At 34.1% G+C, this 18,522-nt stretch overlaps 1 protein-coding gene across 1 annotated transcript in view; it reads right to left on the bottom strand.

The window, feature by feature from the left end:
* The window catches only part of LOC130648815 (multiple epidermal growth factor-like domains protein 10), a 40,732-nt gene that overhangs the window by 8,001 nt on the left and 14,209 nt on the right, over positions 1–18,522 (bottom strand). Inside the window, exons 4-13 of the mRNA XM_057454915.1 lie at positions 6,439–6,528; positions 5,515–5,761; positions 4,683–4,803; positions 3,725–3,861; positions 3,249–3,509; positions 1,880–2,175; positions 1,513–1,597; positions 1,337–1,407; positions 1,127–1,258; positions 201–329 (exon numbers count right to left, since the gene is read on the bottom strand). Of these exons, the coding sequence (XP_057310898.1) occupies positions 201–329; positions 1,127–1,258; positions 1,337–1,407; positions 1,513–1,597; positions 1,880–2,175; positions 3,249–3,509; positions 3,725–3,861; positions 4,683–4,803; positions 5,515–5,761; positions 6,439–6,528 (1,569 nt within the window). The remainder of the gene's footprint in view (positions 1–200; positions 330–1,126; positions 1,259–1,336; positions 1,408–1,512; positions 1,598–1,879; positions 2,176–3,248; positions 3,510–3,724; positions 3,862–4,682; positions 4,804–5,514; positions 5,762–6,438; positions 6,529–18,522) is intronic.

Genomic DNA, 18,522 nt, shown 5'->3' with positions numbered 1-18,522 from the left:
TTGTATCTTAAAAAAAGCGTTTCCCTAGAAATTTATGTTTTTCGTGACTAAAAATTTAATTACTTTTTTAAACTATATAAATTTCATTTTGTGCTACAGTTAGCTGTTCACAACAGGCATATTAATGAAAGTATTAAATCAAGTATTTCTGATACCGACAAAATGTTACGTCTGGTAGCAGAATACCCCAGGTTACTTACGTATGTCGCAGGCAGCTCCCATAAATCCTTCTGAACAGTTACATTTGCCATTCACATGATTACAAACAGCGTTATTTTGACACGTGCATGTTGATGCGCAGTCTTGGCCATAATAACCAGTAGCACATTCTAATCCCAAAAGAAAAAAGAAATTGTTATAAAAAAAGGGTGCCAAAAACAACAAAATGTGTCTAATCTCCTTCTCGATATACTAAAATATTTGTGCGGCTTAACTAAATTTGTATTTTTTACTTCAAAGAGAACTCAAGGGACACACACGATTTATTTTATGGGAATACTCAATAAACAGGATGATTTTTGGCTTTTTAAGGCAAAATCATCCTGACCTGTTTTTATCACAGTCTAAATTGAAAGATCTGAAAATGATAACTAGTGTAATAATTATCCCTAAGGTGCTATTATTTAAGCAGCAAATTCAAGTGACAAACAGACAAGTACATTTCGTGGACAAAAGAATGAAACCTGATTTAAATCAATGATACGACAAAAGTACGTTGTTTCATATTCCATTTAGGATGCAAACAAATTTCAAAATGGTCATATTCTTAGGATACTGATAACTTTTTGTATAAATTCATTTTTTAATACTTTTAGAGAAAAAGTGTTGAATAGTTACAGTTGAAAGATATAACAATTTTTTTAAAACTTTTTTTTAAAAAAGTAGGCATTGTTAGACCTTTAAAAAACACTGCACATATTTAGAAAAAAAGCAACGTTGTAGCTAACTAGAACATTGTTTCGATGGTATAGTGAGTTTAAAAATGTGTGTCATAGTTGAATGGAGCTTTACCCTTAACTCTCGCTACGTTAAAAATATGTCCGCAGTTCACTTTTTGCAAGTGCACTACCAATATCAAACATTAAATGAATCCATGAAGCAAAAAAATTGACATGTATATACGTACGTAATCGACAATCAGTTCCATAGTAGCCACTCTTACAAGTGCATGCACCTGTTACAGAATCACAAACACCATGATTTAGGTCGCAGTTACAACGTTCTGAACAATCTTTACCATAGTGAGTCCCGTTACATGCTACAACAAGACAAATAAAATTAAATTCAAAACACATTGAACTAATTTTAGCCAGGCATATCAACAAATAAAACATACATTGTTTTTTGTGGCAGTAGGGTGGGGCCCAGCCAGTTTTACAGGTACATTTGCCTGACATACCGTGACAACTAAAAGAAAATTGAATTACATAGTTATATATTGTTAAACAAACGAATATAACATCATAAAATAATATACAAGAAAAATAAATAAAAAGTGATTGAGTCTTTAACCTTTCAGTGTTAGTTTGATTGCACAAACATGCTTTGGTACATCCTAAACCAAATTTCCATTTTGTGACATCATTATCTGAGCATTCTGAATGAAGAAAGTGTTGTGCTAAATTATTATTGTGAAAGTAGTAAAACATATAAAGGATTTCTTCGTCAAGGAGTAAAAACAATAAAAAAATCAACCAATGAAATGTATATGAAAAAATCCTGATAATTCCAGTCAGCGCCTTAAATTTCAACATTTAACTAAAAGAACCGAAAAAAAGTTAAGACACTCTGATAATCAACGATATGGAACAACAAAGGTTGTTGGTGGTTAAAAAAGTTGGTTTACATCTATTCACTTTATAGAAAGAAACATACTCACTAAAAGAACAATTTTTATTTTGGTACTCATCGTTACATGCACATGTACCATTGAGACGATCACATATTCCATGAATACTACAACTACACGACTGTTGACAATTTTCACCAAATAAACCATAATCACATGTTGTATTACATTTTTGTCCTGTCCATCCTGCTTTACAATTACAATAACCAGTTGTGATGTTACAAGACTTTGCATGAGCACAATTGCATTTCTTTTTACAATTTACTCCAAATGTTCCAGACTTACATTTCATTTCGCAATGAGTGCCAGTATATCCTGGATGACAGCTATAAAAATACGTAAATTTATAAGCCAGTGAAAACAGAATTAATAAAAAAATTAATTATTTACAGGTCAGTATGAATATTTTTTTTATAAATTTCAAGCATGATGGGATACTACATACAGTGTAAAGAGTTGGTTTGTGGTCTGGCTGTTCACTTATAAAGTATTTTTATAATATACAAACGAGCACTATTCAAATTTCATCACCAATAATACTAATTAACATAACCAAAGACCTGATCTGGGTGAACAAGTTAATTAAAAATTCAAAATTGCAGAAGTGAACTTGAATAAGCATGTGCGGGTATTTTAACAAATTCTAATCTTCTTCTTTTCACTCATTTAGGAAAGCCTTTTAAAAGTTAAGGGAAACAACAGAATATAAGCCCACCTCCTCACACTGGACAGGTATTTTAAAGTTTATAGTTTTACGGTTGTGGATTTTTAAATATGTTGGCAGAGAATAAATTAATTTTTTTGTTCCAAGGAAACAGAAAACACCAACTGAATCAATCATAAAAACAGGAAAGGAGTATTTAAATTTTAGAAAACAAGCGACACTCAAACAACATATTGACTAAAACCTTGTATTCTAAAATCCTTAAAACACATTAAGTGTTTTAAAGTTGCCAATTTTAAAGCTGTCAGTCTAAAAGATAAATTCAACTTTGTGGAGTTTTATCGTAAATTAAATTTATCGCAGAAGCCACAAGGTAATGTGAGCCCGACTAAAGAACGCACAACAAGGGTTCTTAAATAAACATTGAAACAAGAAGATCAAATATGTAGCAAACAAAAAAAAAATGCTGATTTGATAAAAGCTACAAGGATAAGAATGGTGCCAGGGTGTTGTGACCATGGCAACTTTACAGAATAATTGACCTGGTCTGGTCTGTATTTCTTTTATTTATTCAAAGCACCATCAAAATATTTTTAACGCACTTAGCCTTAGCACAGAGTTTGCTTTAAAAATGTTTTGGTTATAAACAACTGCTGATCTGTTTGTCGTTTTTTATAGCAACAGATAGCTTTTAAAGAAATTTTTTTATTTTAAATTTTATATAAAAATACTCACAGACATAATCCTGTTGTCTTTTGGCACTTGCCTTGTCCTACTGTACAATTACAGACTTTCTGACAGGGTTCCAAAGTTGTTTGGTTACCCTCAGCATTGCCCACAGTTGTGCTGCAAGGATTTGAACATGTTGCACCATTCCAGTTTGGTTTACAGTTACATGTACCATCAACATTATCGCAACTATCAGTATTGCTTGTGTTACACTCGCATGGGTAAGAACAATGTTTACCATATGTATTATTACAAGGAGATTGGCATCTAAAAATATTATATTTAATTAAGTATGAGAAAAAATTAATAAAATTAGCTAAAAATGTGTATTTTTGTTTATTAGAAGTTTAAAGGGTATATTCCTGACTTTTTTATTTAGATTCCTTTCCGATATTGTCTTAGGTGAATTTTAACAGATTATACTCTTGTAAGTATCGTGGTTTTTCTTAAATTTGATATAAAGAAGGAAAATGGATTCTCACTTTTCACCAAAAAAACCAGGCACACAATTACAGGATCCATTAAACGGGTTACATGAATCAGAATTAGAACATCCACATTCTCTCGAGCACCCACTTCCATAAAATCCATTTTTACATGGTAGACTGCACGATGCACCCTGAGATTGTAAACAAAAAAAAAATAAACATATATATGGGCTAGCTACTCATTCTTACGGAAGGACAATGTATAATGTTTTAGTTTGAAATATAAAACTACTGCATAAATAAACTCTGTGGTCTTATTCAATGATCAAAATGGTCTGTAGATGAGAAAAGTGCTTATTTAATCAAAAATAAATCAATATGTAATAAAATGAGAAAATGAAGGAAAATCCCAATGTTATTGTATTCTTCACGGATTTCATAAACTATCAAAAAGATAGTGTTCATTTAATATTCGAAGTATTATGTTCTGAGCTGTGAAATAAAAATTCTTTTCAAAATTTATTATGTTATCCCTGTTGGTGGTTTATCGAAAAGAAGTGAAATTGGAAAGTGTTAAAATGAAAAGATGTTTGGCCAAGTTAAAGAAGTTAAGTATCTACACTATATTTTCCAACATATCATTCGCAAAAATGAATAACCACAAAATTTCATGATAATTTATTAAGTTGTAAATGTTAAATTACAAGCAAAATAACATTTTTAGTGTGTTTTTTGTTAATTCCCTTTCATTTTCTACTAAATCGACTAATTTCTAAAATATTCGTAAAAAATGTATATATTTGGTGAAATTTTCATTCATGATTAGTCCTAACAAGAGACGGTCAAAACTTTCAATCAATTTAATCTCTAGTTTTTAGAAAAAGGGGACTATAACTTACTTTCGCTATGTACTATCTAAATTAATAAGAATCACATAACCCACAATATACTTATTTTTGACACGTGGTTTTCAGTGATAAAAAGCTTGTAACATGTATAAACAAAGACTTACCTCCCAACCAGCAGTACAATTACAAACACCATCATAAAAGCGACACGTAGCACCATTATGACATGCGCAATTTCGCTGACAGTTATTATCATATTTTCCTGGTGGACATGTCTTTTCACAACTAGTAAAGAACAGTAGTTTTTTGACAATATGCCTTCTTGAAACTTCCTGAAACCTTTTTTTTCTAAATTACTTTGTTATGATTACCATTTCCAGTTTTCATATTACAAAATTTTTTTCCTCAAAATGTTGTGTTAAACTTTTTCTGCTTCCTATACTTTATATATCTCATATGCTACCCTTCCTACAAAAAAACTTACAGATAGACAGACAGACAGCGAGATAAATGGCTTGTTGCTGTTCTTCGCAGGTCTCTGCTGTTGTCCCTCAGTTAGTTATAGACTTCCAATTTTGCTAAGGTTTAGGTGCAATTAAAAATTGCATTGCTTAAATTTGTCAATTGCTGCCCCCATTGTTTGCTCAAGTTTTCTTATCACAACTCTCTTTTTGCCTATCTTATTAAGACTTGTTATTATAATTTTGTATGTCTTTCAATACGAGATTGATTTTGGCATGAATTTTGTATTTTATAAAAAAAGACCCAATTTTAATAAAACCTTTTTGTTTTGATTCAGTAGACATTTTATTCAGTTTAATGGTTTTTTAAACACAATTCTAGACAATTCTAGATTGAAATAGAGAGTGGGCTAGCTGTCATAAAAAAACTTTTTCTTTCAATCCGACAAAATGTGATAAACAAAGAAATGTTTTTAACAGGGGGCTTGGAGGACCTCAAGTATATTATGCAAAAGGAAATAAAAATTAAACTCACTCTTTTCCTATGTAGCCTCTCTTGCATGTACATTGACCTGTCACAGGATTACAAGTTGCATCGTTTTTACATGTGCAGTTTTGTTTACAATAATAACCAAAGGATTTTCTATCACATGGAGTTTTACAGAATTCACCCTTCCAACCAGCCGTACAATTACAAGAACCGTCAATGTTGCTGCAAATTGCATTGTTTGTGCATTTACATGAAAGAGTGCAGTTTGTACCATACTTGTTCACAGGACACACTAAAAACAAGAACTGTAAGTCTTTGAAACATAGCCTTTTTAAATTCCATTACCGAAACAGTAATATTTATGCATATATGACCACACGTATATACAGGGTTTGAATTAGCACATTGAAATTCTTAATTTGTGAATCCAAATCCTGTGTTTGTTAGTCAATCTATGTTAAAATTGCGAACCTAATTTTTTCATTAATAGTCATCAACAATCAATGGCAACAGATCACATCTGCAAAATGTTTCCTTTTCTGCAGTCTGCAATTTTGGAGAAAAATGGAGAAACTATAAAAGTTCAACTAGAGGATTATTTAACTTTTAGAAAGTTTTCTTCTTTTTAAAGTTTTTGGCCCATAAATAAATGAATGGGCACAAAATATTTTTTATAAAAATATAACATAACATAACATATGAAAGAGCAAATGTGCCTGCTCATCAAAAACAATGTTAAGTCGAATCAATTGGCCTAAAAGGCTAGAATTACAAAAGTTAATTGAATCACAAAAATTTGAGTTATAGAAAGCTGAATATTGAGAAAATTCTACTGTAGCTTTGTATTAGATTGTACTGCATATTAATGCAGTACAATGTACTGCAACTAATTCTAAAACTCCCCTGATCATACACAAAGAATTGTAAAATAGATGTAACATAAACCCACTGATTAAATTATATACTTGCCTGCTTCACAGCCATTTCCAATATATCCATCATAACACTGACATGCATAAGGTGCAACACATTTTCCATGTTTACAAGTACGACAATATGCTAAAATAAAAAGCAAAACTTTGTCATACCTGGCACCCATTTTTTTTAAATTCCAATTTCTCAAAAAACTGGACAAAAAACGAGAATGAGAAAACAATCAAGGAGAAAACAACTGTAAAAAAAACTGAAGGTTCAGAAACACTCAAGAGACCATAATTTTATTATGTAGGAGTACCCACCATGTGCGGTTCAAATTCAGGGGCTGCGAATCTTAATTTACAAATAAGTTCTTTTTGTTTGCAAGACAAATTCACTTAAAAAACTCGCAAATCGTTACTTTATGATTTGAAATTAAAAATCAAGTTTTTAAAAAAGTTATAAAGAAATATGGTACGCTTACGCTTGTAAGAAAACCCAGGCCCCAGTCAGAAAAATTTAATAATAAAATATCATTGCATAAACAAATGAGGCCACATTTCGACAGTTACGCCACATTTCGACAGCTACAGCTGTTATATACTGCTAATTATCTTAATCATCTTTGACTATTTATTAGTTGAGGAGATAATTAGAGGATGGAAATCAACCAATCAGATCACAGCAATTAAAGTAATTAACTTTTTTATGGACCTAGAGAAAAGCAATAAATTGATTAAAATCTTCTTTTTTTCTAAAAGTTTGCCTTATGTTAGGTTCCTTTTTCTTTTTGCTGTCTAACTAACTGTATATTTAGATCTGGCTAAAAAGTGAAAATAGCCAAATGCAGTTTGGCTACACCAAAATTTTTAATTAATATTCTTATGCTAAATGCTGTAAGGTTATGCTATAAAACTTTTATTAATGTCATAAAACTTATTAAACAAAATACAATTGCTGGGTGATTGTTTAAGCTAGATGGGGTAACAAACTGTGTTTTTATATAGACCTATATGGATATGCAACAGGGTTTACATGTACTAAGCGCTCTGCCCGGTTTTACGATTAATTTGTGAACGTACACAGGAACCATCACTGCAAAATTAAACAATGTTGCACAATTGTTTTTGCTTTAACAGGGTAAAAACAGGTTAAAAACTGTATAATTACCACATCAAAAAAACGAGTAATTGATTTAGAACAAAAGGTTGTTTCTTATTTTTTTTAAACCCAGGTGCGATAAGGGTATTACGTCTATATTACGCCTATAGCAGAGGTGCCACATGGTTTACCTGGATAAAGTTGTCAGCCATTGTTAACGACGGTCTGATTTCTGTGTTTCTATTAAACCGAAGTTGCGATACAGTTTTTTTGGCAAAAGGTATTATACCTATATGGATGTGCGACATTGTTTACCTGTACCAAAGGGCTCAGCCTGTAAGGAATATTTTCTAAAAATAAAAGAGGTTGGCTGACGAGGTAAAAACAGGTTGTAAATTGTGTTTTCATTTCAGCTAAATTTGTAGTAAAGTTATATTTTGACAAATATACTAGACCCAAAACACCATAACATTGTGTGCGCTCCACTTGATTTATGACATATATGCTCTTGTGGCTTAACCAGCGTTTAACGCCGGTTCACCGGCTAGTATCTTCAATATTAATAGGAAAACTATAGTTTGACGTCAATGCATTTTCACTTCAGTTAATAGCATTTTTAAAATTAGCGAAGCCATTGCATTGTACTTTTACCTATGAGGCCAAATAACTTGAAAATAACTTGGGCACATTTATTTTTTAGCTTTCCTATAAAAATCTGTCACAATGAGACAGCCAATGATTTCCTTATTGTTTGGTCAAATCTGTTATTTTTTATTGAGAAGTCTTGTCACTCTTAAAATAATAAAATGCAAAATTCTTGAACTCAAGAAATACAGGTGATGCAATTTTATTAAGTTGGTCTGAAATTACCCCATAACAACCTTCTAGTCCTTACCTTTTTGCTCAAATTTTTGCATTTTGTTATTTTCATGAAAGAAGACGAGGGAATGCTAAACCCTAAACACGCAATAAATATCAACTCAGCAATTTTAATTTCACCAGTATTAAGAGACTGTACTTTTAAATAAAAGTTCGATAATTTCTGTAAAAATTTATATACTGACTTAAAACTTGTATGTTATGTATGATATGTTATGGTTTTAGACATGATAAAATGATGCCAAAGTATTTTTGACCAAACATCATAGTTTCTGATATTTATTTATTTATTATGAGTATTTACACAGGATTTACACCTCAGTAATAAATTACTACTATTATTGAGCGTCCTGATAATAAAACCAAAAAAAATAAAAATATATATATATATAATAAAAAATTATGTAAAAAGTCAGGTAAAACATACATGCGACTGAAACAAATAACATAGAAAAACAAAAAATTGAATACCACTCTTGAAAGACTAGAAGATAGGAGTGTTCAAGATGACTCAAGGGACAAACATAGAGATTAGTATAATTATCGCTGAAAAAATAAAATAATAAAATTTATTTGCAATTAAAATGACTGAGGTAGGTTGTATGAGGCCTGTGTAAGAAGTGTTATGTTGTACGGTAGTGAGACATGGGCAGTGAAGCAGGAAGATCTTGACCGTTTAGAAAGGAATGATATGAGAATGGTTAGGTGGATGTGTAATGCCAGTCTGAGAGACAGAAAGAGTTCAGATGAGCTAAGAAACAGGCTAAGTCTCTGTAGAATTAAAGATGTTATCCAGATAAGAAGATTGAATTGGCTGGGGCACTTGGAAAGAATGGAGGAGGATAATTGGGTAAGAAAGTGTAGAGACTTGATAGTTCCTGGGCCAAAGCCCAGAGGCAGACCGAGAAAGACTTGGCAGGAGGTTATAAGGACAGACTTGATAGAGAGGAAGTTGAGTTTAGATCTAACACAGTCTAGATCAGATTGGAAGAGGGTCATTAATATACCCCGTCCAACCCATGCTAGCATGGAAAACGGACGTTAAGCCGAGAATGATGATGATGATGATGACTCTATTCCTAAAGTCTGCGAATGAGTCTGTTTGCTGTATCTCTATGGGCAGTGTATTGAAAATTTTTACACCCATAGAGAAAAAGCCAGATTTTGCGAGCACGAGTTTTACTTTAGGAATAGATAACATTGTAGAGTTTTGACGAGTATTTTGACAATGGATATTAAATTTAAAATAACACTCTAGACCTTCACAAATATTACAATCTAAACATTTCTTTACAAGAAGGACTGCATGCTTGATATTTCATCAATAACGCAAGTCTGCTCCTCACCCAAAGTGACTTCTACTCTTCGATCAATCGAACTCAGTAGATAGAGTCGTGTTCTGGAAAAGTTCAAATCAACAACACAATTAAACATTAACGTTGGTAAAATTACTCCGTGATAAATTTTGTTACGGCTCTTTTCCTTAAGCAGGGTTTCAATGCTTCCAATAATCGTAATTTGAATGACAATTTCTTGTATGTTCTCACCCATGTTTAGGTTTTGGTCTACGTCATCGTAGAGTTAATTTTAGTGCTTTGATAAACAAGATTCAATTCGTCAGGACTTAATCGTTTTGCAGTACCAAACACCATAGACGCAAGAATGGTTCTATTTCAGTTTCAGTGTATCGTAAACCAACACACACTGACCAGTATCTTAACTTCGAATCAAACCATCAGAAATCTTGCAAAGAAAGTGTCATATCTTCATTACTGAATCGTGCCAACAGCGTAGTCAGTGACAAACAGGAGAGGAAAGAAGAAATTCGACGTGTGAGAAATGCATTAATCGCAAATGGATACAGTCATAAAGTCATCACACAAGTAGAAAATAAAATGAAGAGAAGATGCAATGGAGACAATAGGGAAACATCAGAGGAATTTATCGCATCAGCATTCCTACCCTTCGTACCAGGTACTAGCGAGATCTTTCGTCGAGTTTTAAGGCAACACAAGATCAAAGCATTCTTAACTCAAAAGACACCCTAAGAAGCACTTTGTCTAAATCAAAAGACAAAATAAACCTGGAAGAACAATGCAATGTTGTTTACGAAATCCTGTGTAAAGATTGTGATGCAGTGTACATAGGCAAAACAAAAAGAAAGGTTAAGCAACGAGTACAAGAACATATGCGTGCGTGAGAAACGGAGATGTAAAGAAAAACGAAATTGCGGACCACAGCTGGAGCAGAAGTCATCAGTTTAATTGGGATGAGAAGAAAATCATTGACAGAGAATCCAGAACAACGGCCAGGAAGATTAAAGAAATCATCAACAGTGTAGAACGTAACAAACACATAAAGAGCATCTCGTATCAACTTCCTGAGATTTGGTTACCAGCCCTACAGAAGAAGTAGTTACTTACATCTAGGTCCGAAAATGTTAATTACCGTAATTAACTGTAATTATCAGCTTGTTTCTGATTGGTTAATTTTTATGAATTTTGATCCTCTGCAATTATATAAAAACATGCTCAACATCATTTTACTTTGCCCGATGATGGGAGAAGGATCTCCTGAAACGTCGCCTACTAAACTATCATGTTCAAGAAATGATAAAGTTCCACAGTAATATGAATACTGAACAGACAAACCGAAATAATATCTTCAATAATACCATAGATACAGTTTTATTTATCTCCAAATTAATAACTAGTTCGTTTTCCATTAGATAACTTGATAGTGCATCTAGGTCAGTATTTAATTTGTTTCCAATAATTTTGAATTTTCTATCTGATGAATAGCACTGTATCATCAGCAACATTGATTACATATGAATGAATGAGGTAGTCCTCGAGATCATTAAAAAAAAATTGAAAATAACAAGGGCGGTACACCACATGTTACAGAATGTTCTTCAGATGAGATTCCTGTAATCTGACAACCATTGATGTTTAATCCCAGTCATACCGTAACATTTCAGCTTGTACAATAAAATACAATGAGAAAGTGTTTCGAAGGCTTTGGACAGATCTACATTTAACATGCCAACCAAATTTCCGCAGTCTGCTTCCTTTCGAATACTATCAGTTAATAATATTGTGGCTTGCTCAGTGGATCTCTTTCGCCGATAGCCATGTTGATTTTTAGAGAGTAACTTATTGCTTTCCAAATAATCTGTAAGTTGTTTATGAACAGTTCGTTCTAGAATTGTTGACAACACTGGCAAGATCCAAATTAGTCTATAATTGTCCAAATTCAAAGTGGAACCACTTTTGTGTACAGGATTCACTTTTGCTATCTTCCACTCTGCAGGTACTATAGCTGTTTGTAAGGATAAATTGATAAGATAACAATTTAGATACTAAACTTGCAGCATCTTTTAACATCCCAGGGGGAATGTCATCATGTTGAGTTTTGCAGATTTTCACCATATAAAGTCCCGCGATGGTTGCGATTTTTGTCTTAATGTAAATGCAATAGTGGAGAAACACTGACAAAAGTTATTTGCCATAGCTTTTTTATCGGCTACATCATTGATCGTCGCAATTTTGCTAGCATTGTTGCAAGGAAATTTTTTTGTAATTTTCGTTTTCAGATTATGATGGTACTGAAATCTAGCGTGCTTATTTATGACACTAACTAAAGTTTGCTTCATGTAAATCCATGCTTCAGTAATGTTGTTCATTCCATAGAAATATCCCCACTCTTGTGAACCAATTTCCTTACTAATGTTGTTGAATCGTATTTCGAATAATTTATAATGTTGATGGTCTTCAGTTCATATTTTACGTGATTAAAATTCTGTACGCACCCAATACAATCATGGTCACTTAAGGAAAGCGGTATCACATCAGTAAATGATAATGTTGCTTGCCTGTTGGTTAAAATAATGTCAATTAGGGTACTTGTTTCTGATGTAACTCTAGTGGGATTTTTTATCATTTGTTTAAAGCCTGCAACGTTAATTATGCTTTCAAATCTCCATGATCTGCTTTCTCAAGATAATTGATATTCATTTCTCCCAAGATCAGTGTCTCTTTACTTATCTCGTTAACTTTTTGGAGAATAGTTTTTAAACACTTTATTGAATGTTTTGAGGTTGTAAAGTGAAGAATCAGGGGGTCTGCACACGCAACAAACCAGAAAACGTTTCGCCTTTTGTTGAAAAATTTCCATCCAGATACATTCAATATCTTTAGATTCAAGATCTATTCACCTTTTGTACTTTAGTTTTCAGAGATATAAATGGCTACACCTCCTCCTTGGCCTTTAGATCGCTTAATAAAATGATACCTGAATTCTGTAACAATTATGTAACAGCTGGTTTATTTGAGCTAGGAATTTTTGTAATCGTTTGTATATTATATTAGGGTGATATATATATTATATATCATATATATATTAGGGTGAAGGGTCTCCTTAAGAGACAAGAGAGGAGTTGAACGTCCTCCACCATACCTTAGTTTAAAGGGGCGATTGTGGAAGTCCCATGAAATGCCACATAGTGATGGTGTCACTTTAAAAAACACCCAGTCCGGTCTGTGAACGGTTGGCGCTAGGAAGGGCATCCAGCTGTAAAACAATGCCAAAACTCTTTATTAATGGCCGTAAGAATAGTTAATCAGACAAACTGCGTAAACGGGGCTGGAACTCTAAGGAGTGAAGGTGTCGCGCACGGTAGGACAGATGTCAGATGTGAGCATCGTCAGACCGTTACCCAGCTATCACATCACAAGGTAGATAACACTAGGTTGAGGATGGCTAGTGTAAATGTTGGTACTCTGAGAGGTAGAGCAGGTGAAGTAGTTGAAATGTTAGAACGTAGATCTGTTGATATGTGTTGTGTTCAGGAAGTTAGGTGGAGAGGAGCTTCAGTGAGATTTGTGGAAGGTAGGAGGGCAAGGTATAAGCTTTTTTGGATTGGTAATAGTGATGGATATGGAGGAGTTGGCATATTCGTTGCGAAGAAGTGGGTAGAAAAAGTAATAGATGTTATGCGTGTTAATAGTCGTATTATAGTGATAAAGTTTTTGATAGGTAATAGGATTGTCACTTTTCTGTCAGTTTATGCTCCACAGTGTGGACTCAGTGAGGAAGATAAAGATAAGTTTTATGATGAGTTAATAGCAGTCACATCAAAGTTTGGAGACACTGAACTTGTCATGGTGGGCGGCGACTTTAATGGTCATGTTGGGAAGTCATCTGAAGGTTATAGAGGTGTGCATGGAGGCTATGGATTTGGGAGCAGAAATAAGGAGGGGGAGAGATTGCTTGAGTTTGGAATGGCAACGGACATGGTGGTTTGCAACACATCATTCAGTAAGAGACAGAGTAGGCTGATAACATATGAGTCAGGTGGTTGTAAGACACAGATAGATTACTTTTTGGTTAGAAAGTCAGACAAGAAAGTGGTGAAGGACGTGAAAGTTATATCGGGGGAAGAGTGTGTTTCCCAGCATAGGTTGCTGGTTTGTGATATTATCTTGAAGAGTGTCAAAGAAGCCAAGGGAAAGTACAGGCCCCGTCGAAAAGTCTGGAAGCTGAAGGAAGAGATTGTAGCAAGACAATTTAGTGCAAAAGTTCAGCAGTTAGCCTACAATAGTCAATGTGATAGTGACAATGTTGAAAGTACTTGGACTACTTTGAAGAATTGTCTTCTAGAAGCTTCTGATGATACCTGTGGGTGGACGAAAGGACCAGCTAGACATAGACAGACCTGGTGGTGGAATAATGAGGTTGACCAGTGTATAAAGGAAAAGAGGAAACTTTGGAAAGAGTGGAAGTCAGGTGGTAGTAAAAATATTTACTTAGAAGCTAAGCGTCACGCTCGTACAGCAGTGTATAAGGCAAAATCAGAAGCAGAGAGAAACAGATTTGCAGATGTGTTAAGAAGGGAAGACCAGCGCAATGAGGTATTCAAGATAGCAAAGCAAATGAAGAAGACTAATCAAGATATTGTAGGTGAGAAGTGTATACGTAATGATGAAGGTGTTTTGGCTAGCACAGAGGAGGAGAAAAGGGTAGCTTGGAAGAATCATTATCAGAGGTTGCTTAACACTGAGTTTGATTGGGACGAGGATAATTTGTCTGATGATGATGTCGTAGAAGGGCCAGCTATGCAGATCAAGACAGAATGGGTAGTGGAGGCTATTAGGAAATTGAAGATTGGCAAGGCTGCAGGAGTATCAGGTATTGTTGCAGAGATGGTAAAAGCTTCTGGATATTTTGGAGTTGAGCTTATTACAAGTCTTGCTAACCAGATTATAAAGGATGGTGCTATTCCGAGTGAGTGGCAGTCGAGTGTAATAGTGAACTGTTTCAAGGGCAAGGGTGATGCATTAGAAAGGGGTAACTATAGAGGTTTGAAGTTGGTTGATCAAGTAATGAAAGTTATTGAAAGAGTGATTGATAGGTTACTTAGAGAAAGAATTAATATAGATAGGATGCAATTTGGTTTTGTTCCAGGGCGTGGCACTACAGATGCAATATTTTTACTCAGACAGCTTCAGGAAAAGTATTTAGAAAAGAGAAAGAATCTCTATTTTGCCTTTGTAGATTTAGAGAAAGCTTTTGATAGAGTGCCACGTAAAGTTATTTGGTGGGCTATGAGAAAATTAGGTGTGGATGAGTGGCTAGTTACGATGGTTCAGTCTATGTACAGCAATGCTAGAAGTCGTGTCAAGATTAACGATTCACTTAGTGATGAATTTAGTGTGAATGTTGGTGTACATCAGGGTTCTGTACTTAGTCCTTTGTTGTTTATTCTAGTCTTAGAAGCGCTGTCGATGGAGTTCAGAACAGGTTGTCCATGGGAGTTATTGTATGCAGATGATTTGGTTCTCATAGCAGAGTCGATGGAAGAATTAGTTGAAAAGTTTGAGAAGTGGAAGAAAGGACTAGAAGAGAAAGGGCTGAAGGTAAACACGGCAAAGTCTAAAGTCATGATAAGTAGCATTGCAGCCAAGTGTGACCTTGTAGTTGGAAAGTGGCCTTGTGGAGTTTGCAGGAAAGGGGTTGGTAGTAACTCAATTTTTTGTCAGACTTGCAAGCATTGGGTACATAAGAAGTGCAGTAGTATTAGTGGAAGGTTAAGAGCTGGCATACAGTTTGTATGCAAGCGTTGCAAAGGTGAGATTATAGAGAATGAAGTATTTCCAGCTTTAATGATGTACAACAGTGGCTCGTTAGAGATAGTTAAGAACTTCTGTTACTTAGGTGATATGTTGGGCAGTGAAGGGGGTGTTGGAAGAAGTGTTACTTGCAGGATAGGTTCTGCTTGGAAAAAGTTTAGAGAGTTACTTCCTTTATTGACTAGCAGAGTCCTGTCAATTGAGGTAAAAGGTAGGTTGTATGAGGCCTGTGTAAGAAGTGTTATGTTGTACGGTAGTGAGACATGGGCAGTGAAGCAGGAAGATCTTGACCGTTTAGAAAAGAATGATATGAGAATGGTTAGGTGGATGTGTAATGCCAGTCTGAGAGACAGAAAGAGTTCAGATGAGCTAAGAAGCAGGCTAAGTCTCCGTAGAATTAAAGATGTTATCCAGATAAGAAGATTGAATTGGCTGGGGCACTTGGAAAGAATGGAGGAGGATAATTGGGTAAGAAAGTGTAGAGACTTGATAGTTCCTGGGGCAAAGCCCAGAGGCAGACCGAGAAAGACTTGGCAGGAGGTTATAAGGACAGACTTGATACAGAGGAAGTTGAGTTTAGATCTAACACAGTCTAGATCAGATTGGAAAAGGGTCATTAATATACCCCGTCCAACCCATGCTAGCATGGAAAACGGACGTTAAGCCGAGAATGATGATGATGATGATGATGATGATGATGTATACTAGCAATTTTATTTTACGCTGAATATGCCAAGTTGTTCAGCATTTGGTTGTACAAGTAGCTTCTCGTTTGACAAAGAGTTCAGTTTTATAAGACACCTTGAAAAAAGTCAAACAAAATACTTCCTAAAAAATGGGTGCAAGCAATCAGAAAGAAAGGGACTTTACCAAAAGAATCTGGGCTTTACACCTACTTAAAACACGTCACTGACAATTGTTTCCAGAGGGATATTACGGTAAGATTTTTATGTATTTGTATATATTTACGGGTCATCAAACCTATGTCATGGCATAATTTATGTTCGCTTTTCCTTTATTATGTTATTTCACTCATTTGTCCTTTCCATATTTTAATCCATATTTAAATTTATTAATTTTTCTATTTTCATCCTGTTCGCATTTTATGATTATCTTCTCTCAAAACTAAGAGCACAGTTTTGTATTTTAGTTTTGCACAAATAAGAATCTAATTTTTGACAGGAGGTAAACACTTTAATAATATTTTGCTAGATTAAGCTAACAGATAAACTGATTACTGAGTTGTTAATACTGGTTTGTATAGGAACACAGTTTTAAAATCCCAGTTTCTTTGACACTTCCTAACAGAAAATTTTTTTTTATTATCCCCTGAATTTAGTATGCAAATTCTCAATGTGAGGTCCATCACACAATAGAATTAAAAAAAGGATGACCTTATGTCTCCTTCATCGATTCCTTTTTATGTAAACCTTTTGTCAAATATAAACTACTTATCAACGGGGAAGTGCCAATGCATTAAAAATAGTTTCAAAATGCCAAACTTTTTTATGAAGACTGATTGATTGTTCAAGAAATACATCATGATCGTTATTGGTAACAAAATATTATTTTTGGTAAAAAAGCATTTACTTCTTACATTTGGTTTTCATAAATTTTCCTTCAAAAAGTTTTTCTTCGATTTCGTTGATATTGGTTCACAACCTCCATTACTGTAAATGATCGTTTAAGCCCCTACTCCCAACCCTCCCCCCCCCCTGAAAAAGCCCCCTTCCCAAAACCCATTTTGACAAATAAGCCCCCAGGAGGGCTTATTTGAATTCACAGTAATTTAAACATAGTTGACATAGGGACTGAGAAAATACTACTATAAACAATAAATTAAATGGTATTTATTTCGCAGGTTGAGGTATTAATACATACTTTGCTGGAACAACAAGTCCGACCTCCCTTTTTCTCTTTCCAACCATTTTATTGAGATCGATTAGTGTTTGTTTTTATTATTGTACTTTTAGAAAGATATGTTGTGTTTATTAAAATAGCACACTAGATTTTTGCATAATTTTATAAGCCCACTCCCATTTAACCCCCCTCCTGAATAAGCCCCCTTCCCTAAAACCCATTTTGACAAATAAGGCCCGGGGCTTAATCGATCATTTATGGTTCATTTATGGTTCAACGAAACTAGTCTGTGTGACCTCTTTGTTTGTATCAGTGTAATTGATAGTAAAAGCATTTTCTTGTTCATTTAATGATAATACTAGCTCAAGCTGATAAGGTTGCAGTGAGAAAAAATTCTGGCAAATATTCTCTATCGCACAATGAACAATTTGATTGTTAATATTTTTGATCATGCTTATAAAATATAATTAAAACAAATAGAATTGGGTAGGTTTCTTACCAAACTGACTTAATGTCTTCTTTGCTGCAGTTTGCAAAGTGCTGCAGTTTGCAATGTCATTTTTCTTACTAGATCCAGTCTTGTTGTTTTTACATGGCATATTGAATGCAAAGAAATTGCTGTTATTGTTTTTTTAGCAACATTTTCTATTTTCTATTTATAAGAGTCTCATCATAAATTATGTATCCTTGAAAGTAGAAATGAAATAACAAACCAATTTATGTGAACCATTGGTCTCCTGGACAAAGAAGTGATAATCAACTTGTTATCTCTCCGTTACAAAAAAAAGCACAAAATAGTAACAGGCACAAGCATTCTTAGTGACAGAGCGTTGGATAGAAATTCACTAATGTAGCTGCTATGTACGATGGCCCCTATGCCTCACTTCTCTTCTTAATAAAAACACTTCTCTTCTCCGTCAAAACACTTCTCTATATTCCTCTGAAATCTTCCCTTCTGTTCGAAACACTTCTCTTCCAAAGTGAGAAACACTCCTCTTCCACGAACTTAAAAAATTCCCAGACCCAATTCTGGTCCGAAATATTGATTGAGCTGGATTTTGATAACTTATGTTTTGACCAACCACCCTCATCCTAGGGGCCCCTTGAGATGAGGGTGAATAAAAAACATTGGGGTATCTGTTTAAGGCATTCATTTATCTTCTTTCAT

Source organism: Hydractinia symbiolongicarpus, chromosome 7 (genome assembly GCF_029227915.1).
Source record: "Hydractinia symbiolongicarpus strain clone_291-10 chromosome 7, HSymV2.1, whole genome shotgun sequence".
NCBI lineage: Eukaryota > Metazoa > Cnidaria > Hydrozoa > Anthoathecata > Hydractiniidae > Hydractinia > Hydractinia symbiolongicarpus.
Note: the sequence above shows the minus strand (reverse complement) of the source record. Positions and strands in the feature narration are given on the sequence as shown.